The sequence below is a fragment of the Lagopus muta genome, chromosome Z (assembly GCF_023343835.1).
Source record: "Lagopus muta isolate bLagMut1 chromosome Z, bLagMut1 primary, whole genome shotgun sequence".
Lineage (NCBI taxonomy): Eukaryota > Metazoa > Chordata > Aves > Galliformes > Phasianidae > Lagopus > Lagopus muta.
The window spans coordinates 23,601,274-23,617,143 of NC_064472.1; the positions used below are offsets into that span (position 1 = coordinate 23,601,274).

The window sequence follows — 15,870 nt, forward strand, 5'->3', positions numbered from 1 at the left end:
GCTGAAATTTATAGCTACACAGCATGTAATACATTGACATTGGCAGTAGGATTGCTGCATGTAGTGTGCCAAAATGAACTGACCAGTGTTTCTTTTGTTTGCTGTTCAGTGCTTTTTCTCTGTGTGAATTTCTTTCTGTAACAAAAACTTCTCTCCTTTGTTACCAGCAGAGAGCAAAGTTAATCCTCAGGCTAAGGCAGTTCATCTCCCTCTCACTTCTTCGGTGACTTTTCCGTAGGTGCAGGGCAGTTCAATTGCCCCATGGCTGAGGTGAGAGCGAACACCCCAGGACAGGGCCTGCAGGTGTACACTCTGCTTACCAAGTTTCATGCTAAGCCACCTCCTTCAAGGGTGTGTGCTTGACAAGTCATACCTGACAGTAAACTCTCCCCTTGGCCAGCCCATTGCGTTGTTCAGCTGCAGTCATAGAGCCCTCTGAGCTTATCTTTTTGTGATCTGATTGTACTTTGCCTGAAATGACGAATCCACTCTAGATGTGTCCTGTTACTGTTTATAACGTAGGTTTGCAGGGATTAAGTAACTGTAATGCAGACCAAAGCTGGAAAGCCCTAGGCAGAGCAGCGTGTGGCTTTCTGTGGTCATTAGGACTGGTTCTGTGTGCCAGTTCCGTGCTTTCCAGTGTGTGCATGGGGTGGTCCGAAGGAGAAGAGTGGTCCTGCCACAACCAGCTGCCCTCAGGGACTGGTGAGGGAGGCGGCAGTGGCACAGGCTGCCTCTGCCTTCCCTCTTTGTGGTGCTCTTAACCAGATGTTTTCAATTCATACAGTGATGTGGTTAAACCAGAAGTGAGGAGTTGGGACTTGTTTGCTGGAAGGAGGAGTCCATCTTGACCACTATTTGCCAGGACAACAGTGGCCCTGTTGCTGGCTGCTCCTTGACTGGTGTACTAACTGCTCCCCGGCTTGAATGAGGGCTGTGCTCACCTTCCTCTGATCACGGAGGTCACAGCTGGGGACATGGCCGACACTGACTACTAAGGCACTGTAAAGTAGTATAAAAGCATACGGGTTGTTTTGTGGCATCCACAATAATGCTTGTGTGCTTGCACCAGGATTAGATCCCTCCATTGGCTCAAGATGTTTCTGTACAGATTATGGGAGCAGATGAATATACTTAAAATAAAAAATGACATGTTTTGCAGCAATCCCTCCTGGTTCACAGAACTACCAGCACCAGTTTGACAAATAAGCAGCTCTGCAGTGCAAATTAGAGCTAGTGGAAGGTTTGAGCTCCTTGCTTTCTTACCCTGCACTTCAGAAATAATCCATGAAACCTGTTTTTTAAGAATTACATCTTTTCATTAAAAGTTATGTTTGTGTGAGAGATAGGTTGGCAGCATAAGTAGACATTTGCTGCATCAGACTCATGTCTGTTGAAAAGATAACTGTGCTTCTGGTTCCAGTGCCATCTCAAGATGGATGTAGTCTAGCATCAGAGTAGGCAGGAAGTAGATTCTTGTATCTTGCAAACTGTTCTGTAAAACATCCATTTGTGAGCAGATATGACAGTTCTAGGTTTTAATATCAGACCAGCTCTGTGGATAAAGGAAAACATTGAACAATATGGTAGACCAAGCATTTGTTATGTGAAGAGATAGCTAAGTCCTTTTTTTTTTATCTGTACTGAGAAAAGAACGCTTCCCTTCCTATGGTTTAGATAAATGACAGCATTAAACTGGGTAATTGAAAGGTCACGTTGCTGAAGCTGTTGCTATGAGAAATACCACTGCTGATATTTGCAGCCAGGCGCCTTGTGGCTAGCAACTCATTTTCTCAAGATTAATTTTATTGGGTCCACTGCTACTCTTGTGCCAGTAGCATTACAGCATCTGCTTACTTAGTTGAAAGTATTTTCCATATGACTTATCACAGCTGTTAATTTCAACTTTCTCAGTTCCTGAGTTTTGAAAAACACTTATGCATGTTTCTAGCAGTACAATTGTTGGCATAGTCAATCACGTGAGGATTATGATATGTGAACTAATGCCCTGGCCAGAGAACAGCTTGACACAAACCAGCGTGATTGTCTTCAGCTTAAGATTGTTCTTTCAAATGTGAACTATTACGTTTTTTAGGAAAAAGAAGTCACAAAGTCACTTTGTTTATCAGCATGTATCAGCCCAATATTTTTAAGCATGTCAAACATTTCATTTTCAAGGATGAGATGCACCCACACAGAGTAATCTACAGGAACTCAGGATCTCACAGACTTAATCTCATTTAAAATCTCTATATCTTTGCTATGGAGATTTGATATAATTAAAAACATACAGCAAGTTAGTTTATTCCTGGAATTCATCATGAAAAGACAATAACAGACACCGGATATATCTTTTTTGTTTGGCAACAGTGGCTGTGACCTGGGTGATGCCTGCAGTGAAATTACTAACACAAAACCACGTCTTTTTGTATGGTCCTTTGACAAGCCCTCATTTAAATAGTGGGTAGGAGCCATGCAGATATCTGATCCACAGAGCTTTTGTTGTTACTGTCATTGCAGAAAATTAGAAATAAAAAACTATACAGCTTCTGTTTGAAATCTTATAATTTGTTGTAATAGGACATGACATTTTTCCGCTTGCTTTCAGGCTTCAATGTCTCTCACTCTGGACTTGTAGCAGTTGTAACCAGTTGTCCTGGTTTTAGAAATGTTTGCAGATTGTTTCATTTGGAAAAGAATATTTTCCCTGCAATAGACAGTGCAAAGAAAGGAGCCATGTAATTAAACAGATAATTACTACCCAGCAGCAAGAAGTTCAGGCAGACTTTTTGAACATCTTTTTTGGGAAAGTATTCTGTTTTTACAGTTGATGAAACATTTGAAGTACAGAGGCTAGAAGAGGCCCAGGATGACTTGTAATAGCTGTGGAGCACTTTCAGTATTTGTGCATGTTGTTAAGAAGCATTGCTGGTCAAAGAGGCCAAGCTGGCGCTCAGGGGAAGCACCGCGCGCACTGCTGCTGCTGCCCGCAGGTGACAGGCTGCTGCTTGGCGGAGAGCCTGAGCAGGAGGAAAGTGAAGCCAGAGCAGTTCAGCCTTCAATGGCAAGGGAACTTCTTGTTTGTCTTTCTAAAATGCAGAGCATGCATTTTTCAAAAGCATATTTCCTCTTGGATTCATCTTAGAATTTTTCTTTTCTGATGCCAGAAATCTGAATTCTTGGGGTGGGAAGAAAGAAGAAGGGGTGGGGGGGGATTTCTAATGGAAATCCTGATGGTCTGAACTGCTCCTGCTGTCTGTGGTGTAGTGCTTCCTGTAACCCATATGGCCAGCTGCCAGCATGACATCCAATACACAGATGGTTGCTGAAAGTTCAAGCTAAGGGGACTGCTGGTTTGGAGCAAGAGGAATTATGCCAGGGAAGGAAAACGAGTTCCAGTGCTGAACTGCTATTGAGCCTGCGGGACAGTATTAAGTAGTTAAAGGACAGGTAAAGAAATAAAGTGAAGCTTTAGTTCAGTGTTCAGTTAGATTTGGAGGTCAGCTTACCTCCAAATGTAGCACCTCCTGTGCTACCATGATGGTCACAGGGATCAGCAGACACTCAGCAGACTGTCAGTGCTGAGGTTCTCACTAGCAAAAATTAGCAGTTGATGTTCTTAGCAAGCAAGCATAAACCTTCCATCAAATGGTGTTGAGTGTGAGAACCTTGTGCACTCTGAGAAATACCTTCCTGCGGCATGTGTGTGTGGCACTGCGTAATGGTACTGATGTGGGGATGTTTGCATTCCCTGCTGTCCAGCGGAGTGGGACTGGCTGCCTCTCCTGCAGGGTGGATTTTTGCTTTCAGACTTAGAGCCAAGACTGATGCTGCTTTTCCATAGAGCAGCGAACTCTAGGAGAATATTTAGATGCAGAGTCTGTGCTTTTACTCAAACACAAGAAAAAAGAAGAATTCAGCTCAGTCTCAGCAGGCAGAGAGGGGTGGGGACGGTCGACTTGCACTGCAGGATCAGCGCTGAGGAAATGTAATGGAATGAGAAAACGTCTCAGAGCCCTTTTACCTCATTGTTTCAGCCAAGGCAGCTTGTTGCTTCGGCTCCTTTGCAGAGCCCTGGTCACGAGGTGTTTTTCTTTCCCTTTCTGCTGATTCTGCACAACCGATTCATGTTTTGGAGGGCACTGGCAACAGCCAGTTGGACGGCACTGAAAACAGTTACAGCAAGCACTGAAACGTGCTGGGTCTTTTCCTCTGCTTCTTTTGCGGACGGACAGTTTGACATCATCTGTCATTTTCTTTCCAAACTAACGAACCTCCCAAATTCAACTGTTGCAGTGTAGTTACTCATTTAGCCGCTTCGGGCCTGCTGTCAGGCCATCTCAGATTAAAAACGCCCACTACCTCCCTGGCTTTTGAGGCAAACCCTGGCGGCCATGCGGCAGCCCCACAGAAGGCTCAGCAGTGTGCCTGGCTCCTGCTGTGGTGTTCTGAGCACAGAGCTGGGCAGGGCTTGCATGTGTGTGAAACACCAACAGGGCCTGCTTCAAAGAAAGGTGCCGCAGCCTTACAGGGTGGTCAGGGCCTGCAAATTGGTGTGGCGGGTAGGGTTGGCACAGCACGGGGTATTCTGTGATTCTGTGAAGTCTGATGGGATGCAGCCTACCCTCTCTGCTCCTGAAGAGAGCAGTCTGTATGTTCACGCTTCATTAAAGAGAAGACCGAGCAGATTACACAATAAAACAAACTAAACCCAAGAAGCCCCAAACGCCATGCAGGAATCGCCCATATGCTGTCATTCTGCCAAACCAACCCACATCAAGGCTTTATAAGCTGGCTTCTTTTTGGCTCTTTCTGTGGGTAGCAAAATGTACATAATAGTGATAATAACTTCTTGTCCATAGCTCTTCCTTATACCTCCTGTCATGCACATCCTCCACATGTATCTGAGCCCTATTTCACACCCTAATATCAATAATGACGTCGGAAACAGTGATTGGTTATGAACATGCATCTTTGATTGGCTTAATGAATTGGAGTGTGAGCAAGATCCCAGATCCCCTCGTAGATGTGAACCCACACCGTCTGCAGTATCAAGATAGGTCTTGAAATCATAAATGCTTCTGTTTTGCAGTATTTCCAGATGGGCCATCTTCAGGGCTCTCGTGCTCACAGATTCTCCCCTTACTTGCTGTGCATGTGCCGCCGCACTCACCTGAATGCTGGCAGGGCTGCAGGAGGCCATGCAGTGTGAAAGGCTGCAGGCAAGATGTGGGAAAGTCACAAGCCTGGGCTATGCTGTGGTGTCTGGCCTGCTGCGCCGCAGTAGTTCTGTTCCATCCTCTGTGGGGAATTCCCACCCCCTCTGCCTGACACAGAGCTCTGTGCTGGCCGGGGCTGGCCAGTGTTATGAGGAGTGGCTGAGGGAACTTTGATTTTTAAGTGTGGAGGCTGTCCACCATGTGCACTGTGTGTGGTGGCTATCGCTACAGTTGTCTGTGTATGTAAAAGCTTGCTCAGCTTAAGCTAGTGGAGTGCATTTGTGTGCATATTTCAAGCATGACACTGTTCAGGTATTCATTTAGCACACTGACACATTTGCTAATATGCCCGTGGGAAACAAAGGCAGGGTTGCTGTGCCAAGCTGTTGTGCGCCCTTGGTCCTGAGCACTTGTCTCCTGTGGCTGTGCAGAAGGGGAGAAAAGCAGTGTTACTGCTTTTCACCACCAGGAGGTGACCGCATGAGTGGAGCAAAGCTCATCTTCCCCCTGCCACTCCTGTCTGCTGCAGTGCTGTTGCTGTGTTGTGCTGCTCTGTGGGAGCATATTGCATTGCCACCTCATGGATCACAGCTGCTTAATTCCCTGTATCTTAAGCAGCCTTTTAAAAGGGTTGGTTTGTTTTTTTGGGTTGTTGGGTATTTTTGAGGTTTGTTTCTTTTTTATTTTGTTTGTTTTGTTTTGGTTTGGTTTTTTTTTTGCTATTTTGCTAAGAAATGAGAAGATAGTTTCAAGATTTGCAATGGAAATTGGCTTTGTTAGTATATGCTGTTATTTAATATGGCACAACAGCAGCTGCACAGGAGACTGTCAAAACTAAATAGCGTGCACTTATCTAAACAGGCATGTGCACAGCCCCTTTCTTGAGGGTTGTTTCCAAGGATGGAATGAGAAAGCTTTTACTCAGCTCTGACCCTGTTGACCAACACGTGATGTGACATGCAGATGCCCACAGTGACAGACTGATCTGTTGTTTTTCTGTGATGTTAGCTTAGCAACACTGCTATAGAGCATGAAAAACAGGAACACTTGCTTGTTGCAGTTCCAAGCCCCCAGAAAGGAAAGTCTGGGGGTGCACGTGGAAAAAGGTTTTCATAAAAAAAAGGTAATTACTGGGCTGTCTTCAGAAACTTTTCCTCTTGTCTGCTATGTTCATACTGATATTTCTGAGAAGTTTGGCTTCAGTGTAAACATTTGAGGGCTAGGGCTTAATTGGATGTCCAAGCTGTAATCAGGATAGGGATAATAATCCTAATTAAGTTTAGTCTACATTTTGTATTTCTTAAGGCTTTCTTCTGAAAACACATAATTTGGGATTGATAAAATGTTATGAGAGCAAATTCCCTTCAGTGAAACATGTGAAAATGTTCTCTGCTGACAGAGTTATACCAGTGAGCTTTATAAGATGAGTTATCTGGATCAAAGGGTTATTTGAATAGTTTTCCTGTTTTGTTGTTGCATTACAGAGCCTACTTTGAGACCTCTGTTTTAAGGAATCCTAAGAAAAAACATGTATGAAAGCTGGCAACAGCTAACAGAAGAAAAATGTAATTAATGCTGCATCCATAGCAGTGCAGCTGTGCAAAGAGGGAGGAGGTTAAATCTTCAACAGAGCAAACTTGAGCTCTGCAAGGCTGTAGAGAAGCACACTGGAAAACAGCCTCATGTCATGCTTTCAAAATTAATTTGCTCTCCCGGCATGGGGAACAAAGAGCAGTGATTAACAGGTGGATTGGCTGTGAATTAAACTCATTTACTGTACATTGGAGAGAGGAACTGGAAGGATTCTTTGCAGAAGAGTTTTCTTCAGCTAAAGCACAAGACTTTTGTTCTGTGTTTTTCCTCTTGAAAATTGGCTTCTGTTCAAATACACTGGGACAAAAGCAAAAATGATTTATTAAGAAAAGGAAATCATTATCATTATAATTTACTGTCCTCCTGCCGGATCCATCTTAAGACAAACTGTCGACAGGAGATAATTGTTGCTTCATTAGATTGTGCTGACATAAAGTTACACAACACACAGTGAGCTTTGTACTTCTATGACTAACAGAAGCTTAAGTGCTTTAATTTTAACTTACAGCGTTAAATGCCTTACAAAGCCACATCATGCAGATTAAATACACAGGTAATATTTAAGTGTGTTGAGCTTAAGAACAACTGAGTCAAATTCAAGAAAGCTGAGAACTCCAATAGTTAATCCAGAGAACAGCTTCTTACATGTAGATGAGTATTGTGCTGGGAACTGCTCCCGTGTCCCTGTGCACTGTGGATATAAGCGAATGCTGAGGGTGTGCCCATGCCTCCTGTGACAGCCCCGTGCTCGCTGATGATAAGTTTCGTGCCCAGCTCCATGCAGCCTATCCAGTGCCTCCTCTGCCATCTGCCTCTGGATGCTTCAAAGAACAGAAACATGTTTTGTGCTGCGCATAAGCTGAAAACCAGTTGGTCTTCATTTCCTCAGTCCTCTGTCTGGCTGTGAATCCTAGAATCACAGAATGGCTTGGGTTGTAATGGATCTTCAAGATCATCTAGTTCCAACACCCTGATGTGTGCACAGTTGCTACCCACTAGAACCACAATGAAACACGATTGCCATTGTGCTGCTCGGGATTAACTCGCTTGCTCTTTGTGTTATTTGTTATGTAAGAAGAGTTTGCCAGCTATTGACAGAAACTATGAGCAAAGCTGCCAAGCGCTGCAGTAATGCAAATAAATAACAAAAATGAGAGATGCAGGCAGGTGAAGCCCCAGGGACTGAGAGCGGCTGCCGAAAGGGAGAGATATAGGCAAATAAGTAAAGAGATGTGAGGGGCTCAGTCAGGCTCTGCCCTGTGGACACTAGTATGAAAATTCAGTGCTGAAAGTCTACCAGTTTGGCCAGATCCTATCCCCTAATTGTTTTTTGCTCAACTGCAGCTGCTTGCATGTGTTTGAGACATAGATCAAGGCTACAGCATTAGCCACAGAAACATGCCTCTGGCTTTTTTGCGTTTCTTAAAATGGTTGAGCAGCAATCCTTAGGTTAAAGGTGAGAGAACACTGAGACTGCTGAGCTATTCATATTACATTTAACCATTTCACCTGTTTAAAAGTAGACCTTGGCTTTCCAAGGAGTATCGCAGCCTCATCTGACCTTGATATCAGATATATCTGAGCTTGTTCTTTCCACATGGGCCTCTCTTCCCTCCCTCTGCATCTGTGTTCCCAGGAGCACAGTGGTTCTTTTCTTGTGGTCTCTGGAAGATGCCTCTGGCTAGAGCTAGTTGGACAGGTAAGTGCTGCTGGTTGCTGACTTCTTCTGTAGCCCGTGGTTCTCTCTGCTGTTGGGTAATGAAGATCTTCCATCCATTTTGTTTAAGCAGCAGGAATCATTCCTGCTGCCTGTGATCATCTCTTCTGTAGTGACTTGCAAGCAGCAGGCAGTCTTGATCTTTTTACTTGAGATCCCTATGGAGAGAGCCACGTCTGAAGTCTGCACAGCTCCATCACTGTGTTTTGCAGGGTAGGGCTGAGCACAAGATGAGTCTGCGCCTCTCCACTTAATGCTAGTTAGCGTGAAACCCAAGGAGTGCCATCTCTGCTTCTGCGCGTGTTGAACTGCCTTAATTAGGTAATCTTTATTGACTTTTCCTAACAAGTAGGAACCAGATATGACTGAAGTTAGGAACGATGGTAAACATTAGCGATAGATATAGGAGACATGTTCTGAGAAGCCTCAAGTCTGCACTGGGATGGAATAGAAGGTAGGCTCAGTGGTGAGGTGAAGATGTTATTTCTTGTATTATGGTAGTATGGGAGTCAGAGGGAGAAAGAGAATCTGTCCATGGTCATGGCTCATAGTTTTGGAGTTTTCTCCAAATCGTCTCCTTAACTGAGGAAATAACTGTAAGTTATCCAGCCAGCAGAGTACTGATGAATATGGAGAGATGCTGCAGTCTTTTAGAGGTGGACGAGTGGCTTTTCAGCTCGAGAGTCCGTGCCATGCAACAGCAGTTTTCAGGAGATGTTTAGTGCTCTGGCTTTGGCTGAAAGAGTTGGATGTGACTTCTTAGACCTACTTGTGCCCAAGCCATCTGGAGTGAAACACAGCCCCTCTGGGTTTGTTACTGATAGGGTGGAAGGCTTTAAAAACTAACTTGGCAGCAGCAGCTACTTTGGCATTTCGTGCCTGGTTTCTTAATTCAGGGCTGGCGATTTTTAACTACCAAAGGGTTTGTGATCTTTAGAGAAAATGGCAGCTGGACCAAACTCATGTACAGTTAGAGAAATGCAATGTTTAGTGCTGCTGGTTAATACTGAACAGGAAGATAGTGATGAATAGAGGAGAGGAACTGCTGGTGTTTAGTCTGAAACTAGCTGCTGGGCTCAGCAGGATGAAAGCACAGCTTATCCAGGCCTGTCCAAGATAAAGCAGTACTTTATGCTTAGTGTAGTTTGGCCAATTGGACTGGAATCACTGCACAAAATTTGTCATTGCTTCTTAAATATAAACAGTGACTAAGTTCTCTCAGACAGAACAGATACCTTTCACTAGTGGATTTTGCTGCCCTAAATTATGGCATTAAGTTCATTCATGCCCATGGTGTAACCATTAGAAAAATGCTGGAGGAAGGACAATCTTTTGTGAAATACCTGGCATTTATAGATATTAGACAGCTGTAAGGAAATCTGATGCACTGCAGAATAGACTACTGTAACTTGAATTTGTTGAACTGAAGATGGGAACAAATCTTAACAGGTGTTCTTGGTAATAAATGTAGTAGAGAGAAAAACATAAGACTTTTCTATTTGATAACCTAGTAGAAATTTTGAGATTAAATTTATGGATGAACTAGTGCCATAAATAAAAAGCACAACTTTCAGCCAACTTCAAGAATAATACTATTATCAGCTGTCTTCTTCAGCATGCCTGGCTAAATAAAGGGCTTTATTGAGGACAGGAGAAATAAAGTGGGTAATACTTACAGGATGTGGAAGGCTGTGTTCACTTTCTGAATAAATGGGCTGCCTTTAAGCGAAAACTGTTTCGTATTCTTCTTCCTGCTCTTCGAAGTAAAATTTTAAAGAAAATAATAGAAAGCTAATACAGATGCCTATGAGCTGTCTTGACAAGTATCTACGTACCTTGCTGGATGGAGATGTTTTTCACTCACTGTGATTTTTAGGAGAGGTTGTATGACAGCATTATAGCTTCCAGCACTGCAGGCATTTTGATTAAATCTCTCAGCTTTGTACAAAGGCACATCACGTGCATAGGGGCTCTAATATGTTATTTTCATCTCCTCAGTGAAACTCTTCACTGCTTTGATAACTTTGGTCCTCAGCAGAGAGAAAGCCATCAGTAACAGCGTCCCTTCTTCAGAGGATGCCACTGTCACCTATGCACTGGTAGTGGAGACACAAGTCCTCTTGTTTGTGGCTCACTCCACAATCTCTTCATTGCAAAAGAAGCTTCTTGAATGTGCTGAGTGATTTTTCTACTATGTCTGAGTGTGGATAAATAACCAGTGCTCTATTGTTGAATTGAAAGATTGTTCTTTCCAGGTTAAGAAAACAGATGTAGGGAAAATCCAGAGGAAAAGAAAGAAATATGAATGACAAAGTGGGACGAAGGCTAGCTAAATACAAATGTTAAGTATTTGAAAAGTGTTAAGTACAAAGAGTAGATGAGATGTCCGAACATTTGGCAAACTCTGTAAATGCAGCAGGTAAGTGCAGCAGGAATGCAGAGAATAAAACTAAGAAGAAGGCCATATGAAATAACCCTTTCACAATTAAAAAACTGCGGGACAGCCCCTGGTTGAGATAAAAGTCTACACAGTAAGGAACGAACAGTAAATGAAGGATGGATGAGACAGAGCTGTCTGTTTCAGTTCTGACGCTTAAAGTCAGCAGCGTCCATTCTAACTGTTACTAAATGTTTCATTCGCTGTGCAACTTATGAATTATTAAACTTCTGTCTTTTCTTTCTCTTCTTATTTCTAGGCCTCTTCCTTATCTTAGGCTTGATACTTTACCCTGCAGGTTGGGGATGCCAGAAAGCAATAAGCTATTGTGGACATTATGCTTCTGCTTACAAACTGGGAGACTGCTCCTTGGGCTGGGCTTTCTACACGGCGATTGGTGGCACTATTCTGACGTTCATCTGTGCAGTCTTCTCGGCGCAAGCTGAAATCGCCACATCCAGTGACAAAGTGCAAGAAGAAATAGAGGAAGGAAAAAACCTCATCTGCCTCCTTTAACTCCAGTGGGAAAAAATACCAGTGCCTTGGATATTAATTTGCTATTCACTGGCTTGATGAGGAGATCCACTTACCAGTTTCCACAGTTTGTGTGATTGAGCCCCATGCATTCCAGCCCTGAACTACTGAAATGGTCTTTCCTCCTTGTTGGGCAATGAGGATCAGAAAAGATCCCAAGAAAGGAGAATGTAAACACTTGGGGATTTTTTAGTTTGATTACATTATCAGGACACTGTGGAGTATATTAATCAGATTGGGGATGCGAGGAATCATATATATAATGGGGATATTATTACATAGCTGACAAATTCTGATTGATTGGATTGCCTTACCCACCTTGGTCACTTTAAAAAAATTGGATTTAAAATAATAAAGGCCAGCACATTTTTACTTTTTTTTTACACAACCAAGCAGCCTATTTTCATTAGGCTTTCTTTCCAAGGGCTCCCCTCACCTGTGAATCTTTCACCACCACCTGGTTTGGTACCATATTTTTAATTGAGGTGCTTCTTCATACTGAACGTCCTTAAAGTACAGTGCCTTCTCAGAGAGTAAGTACGCGATGTAGAGATCAAAGCTGACACGATGCAGTTCACACATCTTTAAACAGTTAAAGCTGAATCCTTACCACATCTCCTGCTTGAAACTTCACAACACAAGGTGCCTGCCCCTTGTCTAGCAGGTTAATTATTTTGTTTTCACTGACCCAGTAGAGATGCTGTTGTTAACACTGGTTTTCACTTGAATCTGATGCAACTGTTAGAAATACCATTTTACCGTATGTTGAAGCAGCAACTCTGCCTTTATCTGAAATACCCCAAATCCCAAGCAGATGATAACTACCCAGAGCACAGCTGGGCATTACTTTGTGAATGCCAACAGCTGGAGCTTTAGCCTCTTGTACAAGTGAACATCAAATGCTGGACTTCAATGGTATTATTCTTCCTTTTGCCTGTGAAACTTCATTCCTACTCTGCAGACCAATTTCATGTCCCAGAACCAGCTACGTCCTTAAGAAATTTACATTTTTCAGGAAGTCATGCCAAATTCTTAATGGCTGTGAAGATCTTTTCCCATTTTTTGAACCACATGTAGCGTGGAACCTTTTCCAACTAAATCAGCAGAAATAACAGACCCTGCCGCAAATGACATTCCTTTCTCAAAAACAGTCGGCTGCATTACTTGTGGTGTCCCATCACTTACTAGAACTACTTGTAAAAACAAATCTAAAAGGTATTTAAAAAAAAAAAAAAAGGAATGATGCAACTGTGGCACAGAAGCACTAGGAAGAATTCATCAGAGAAGTAATTCTCATGAACTTTAAGTGAATTCCTCTTCTTATTTCTTGGTGCATGTTTCACATCATACATTGCTTTCCATCACTGGAGCCTGGTCAGTCTATCACAGTGTGCCGTTAGCTATTTATAGATATTAAAAATTGTTACTGTACAGGTAGAAGGCTGATTTCAATACGCTGCTCCTCTCTGGATGATTCACAGGACTTGTAAAAGCAGCCACTAGCACAAGCCCAGGGCTAGCCTTGAGCATGGCTGAGCAGTGGTGCTGGAGCACCCTCAGTGCCTGCTGTGCCCCACAGACCCTGCCTGAGCCCAGCCCACCTGTGTAGGCAGCAGTGCCCATCAGCACACAGCACGTGTTCAACAAAGGTGCCGGACAGATGTAGAGCTGATGGCTGAGCCACTGTTCAAAAACTGGGATCAACTTCTGCCAATATTAAAAAGGGATTTAATTTAATTTAGCAGCTTCTTGCATTCACCTGTTTCTCTAGCCCACCACAGTGTAGATTTTAAAACGGGTAATTAACTTTTCTTTAAAATGTTTAATTTTAAAAACGGTCTGGAACCACTTATGCCAATTATCTGCATATAGCAAAATTTGTTTTTAAAAAACTTCTGGAATAAAGCGGCGTTTGAGGACAAAAAGTCACAGCCAGCATGTCTTGACCGCACTCGTGGTCTCCCACTTTTTGCTGGACACATTCGCACACACACACGCCGAAGGACGTGCATGCTACCTGTTTAGCACAGCTGCACTGTGACTGAAAACATCCTACGGTGCTCCTCTTGAGCCCTCTACTGGAGCGCGTGCTAGAGGAGGCTGGGGCATTAGCCCAGCTGTGCTTTTGTCAACAGCGTAATTGGAAAGGAAGGGTTGGAGAATAAGAGTGACTATAAATTGGCTCAATATTAATTTTAAAAAAATTCAGAGTTTTTATCAGTCGGATTTGGAGTTTTAACTTCTTGTAAGTGGGTAGCAATCCAATGTGAATGCTGCCACTGCCAGGACTTTCTGTAACTACGTTACTGAAGTAAATGCTGCTGCGGCTTGAGCACCTGATTAGCCAGAGCCAAGGTCAGTACTGCCAAAAGGTATGGAGGGCACGTGCTGCTTAGGTTTGGAAGTAAGCAGTGAACAACCCCAGTATACACTGCTACGATCTAAAGCATGCTTAAAATTTTTAATATTGGGTTTTTTGTTTCTGTAATACTAGGCAAGTATTTTCAGTGGCGTGTTTTGCTTTTGTTTTCATTTGTAACCAACAAGAGCCAGCTTTTCTGCTTGTTGCTGATATGCTATCAACCTGCTCTGCAACGGCATAATCAACTAACTTGCAAGAATATCCACGTTTATCACACAGCACGCAGTCAGATGGAAGACGGGCTGGGAAGAAACACAGAAAAACAATAATCAGAATTTCCTTTCTCAGGGTTCTGTTTTTCTATCAAGTGATAAGGCGCTACGTATTGCCGCTTTTTTTTCTGGATGAAGCTTTCAGATGTAGGGTGCTCTCGTTAAAGCTGTTTAAAGCTGTTTAAAGTTGTTCCTGACGGTCACCTCAACAGCAGCTTTCAAAGATGTTTAGAAAAAAGAAGAAAGAAATCAGATTAAAACTAATTTAATTAATTTCACGAGGGGGGCTGCAGAGCGTAACTGCTTCTTAATGTACATGCACTGCATAGGATCTAGAAGACTTTGCTGTGGATTCTTTAAAACCTGTGTGCCAATTAGCTCAGTTCAACTTTGTTTTTGTGGTATTGAAGAATTCTTCAAGCATCTGTGGTTTGATCAACTTTGTAAACTTATATTCTGTAAAGTGCCATAGACTTTTTTTTAATTGTAGCATATTTAAATATATATATATATACACAAATTTGTGTGAGATGTGCAATAACAGGAATGTCTTTTGGTGGGTTGGTTTTTTGGTGGGTTGTGTTTTTGGGGTTTTTTTTTTTTTTTTTTTTTTTTTTTTTTTTTTTGGTTGCTTTTGCTATTGAACAGGATATTTGAAAAGGGACTTCCCAGGGAAGAATTGGTGTGTGTTGGTGGTGTGGACAGACTAAGCATAGAATAATGCAATAGAGTTATGGATTTTGAAGATGAATACAATGTTAACAGTAGCTTAAAGATCTAACAAAAATCTCTTCTAGGGTGATTTAATCTATATAATACAGACAGTTGAAATGTGAAGCTGTAGCTATTTCTAGCTGTGTACAATCTGAAAGCTGAAAAGGTTCAGCTAGGTTTCTCAGTGTGCTTTATTTATAATGTGGCATTGCAAAAAAAAAAAATTGCTACTGAGCTCTTTCTTGTCTGTATCACCTTCTTATCCATTTTTATTCCACATTCTTTGGATTCTGAGATTTTTTCAGCCCAGTCCTTTCAGTTTTGAATCCCACATGAGCGTATCTCACTTGTGTCCCTTGAAAGCCATGGGCATTGTTGCCTATGATAAGGAAGGACAGAGCTCAACAAAAGAAGGGCCTGGCAGCAACACACAGCACAGCCACGCTCCATAGAAAGAAAAGCTGTGGCAACCCAGCTACATTAGGTTGAGCCATGGTTTATTTGTGGTACTGTTTATCTGTTCTTGAGTCACCACTATGTACATTTATTAGCACGAAATATGTACCTAATGTGTTATTTTTCTGAATCTAAATTTCAATTAAAATGTGAGTTTTTGATCTGTAACAGGAGCATGACTATCTTAATTCAAACATATCAGGTATGTTTAGCCAGAGCAAGTTTTCTTTAACTGTAGCTTTAATAGCATTTAAGAACCCAGCCCAGTGATTTTGTTAGTGTTTTAGTTTTCTGACTAACAATTACTGATCAAAAAGTATGTGATTTGAAATTGTACCTATACATTATACAGTACAGTCGCATTAAAGAGACTCTCTAATTAAAAACATGTCTGACGTGATTTTTATTTTGCAACTAAAGCACTGCCACTCCTTTCTCGTGAAAAAGTGGGTAGTGGGAGGTGTGCAAAGTTTAGAACAAAAACTGCTCAGTCACAGACTTTTAAATTACACTTGCTTTAATGTGCATATTTTTCACCTGCAACTTGACAAACAATGAAGAGCATG

At 42.4% G+C, this 15,870-nt stretch overlaps 1 protein-coding gene and 1 pseudogene across 3 annotated transcripts in view; both read left to right on the forward strand.

The window, feature by feature from the left end:
• Nucleotides 1-11,534, forward strand: part of LHFPL2 (LHFPL tetraspan subfamily member 2) — a 122,053-nt gene extending 110,519 nt beyond the window's left edge. For all 3 annotated transcript variants that reach the window (XM_048932548.1, XM_048932549.1, XM_048932550.1), the window contains one exon: nucleotides 11,226-11,534. In XM_048932548.1, the coding sequence (XP_048788505.1) occupies nucleotides 11,226-11,482 (257 nt within the window). In that variant the 3' untranslated portion in view covers nucleotides 11,483-11,534. The remainder of the gene's footprint in view (nucleotides 1-11,225) is intronic.
• LOC125687044 (uncharacterized) lies at nucleotides 11,520-15,668 on the forward strand (annotated as a pseudogene).
• The last annotated feature ends 202 nt before the right edge of the window (nucleotides 15,669-15,870 follow it).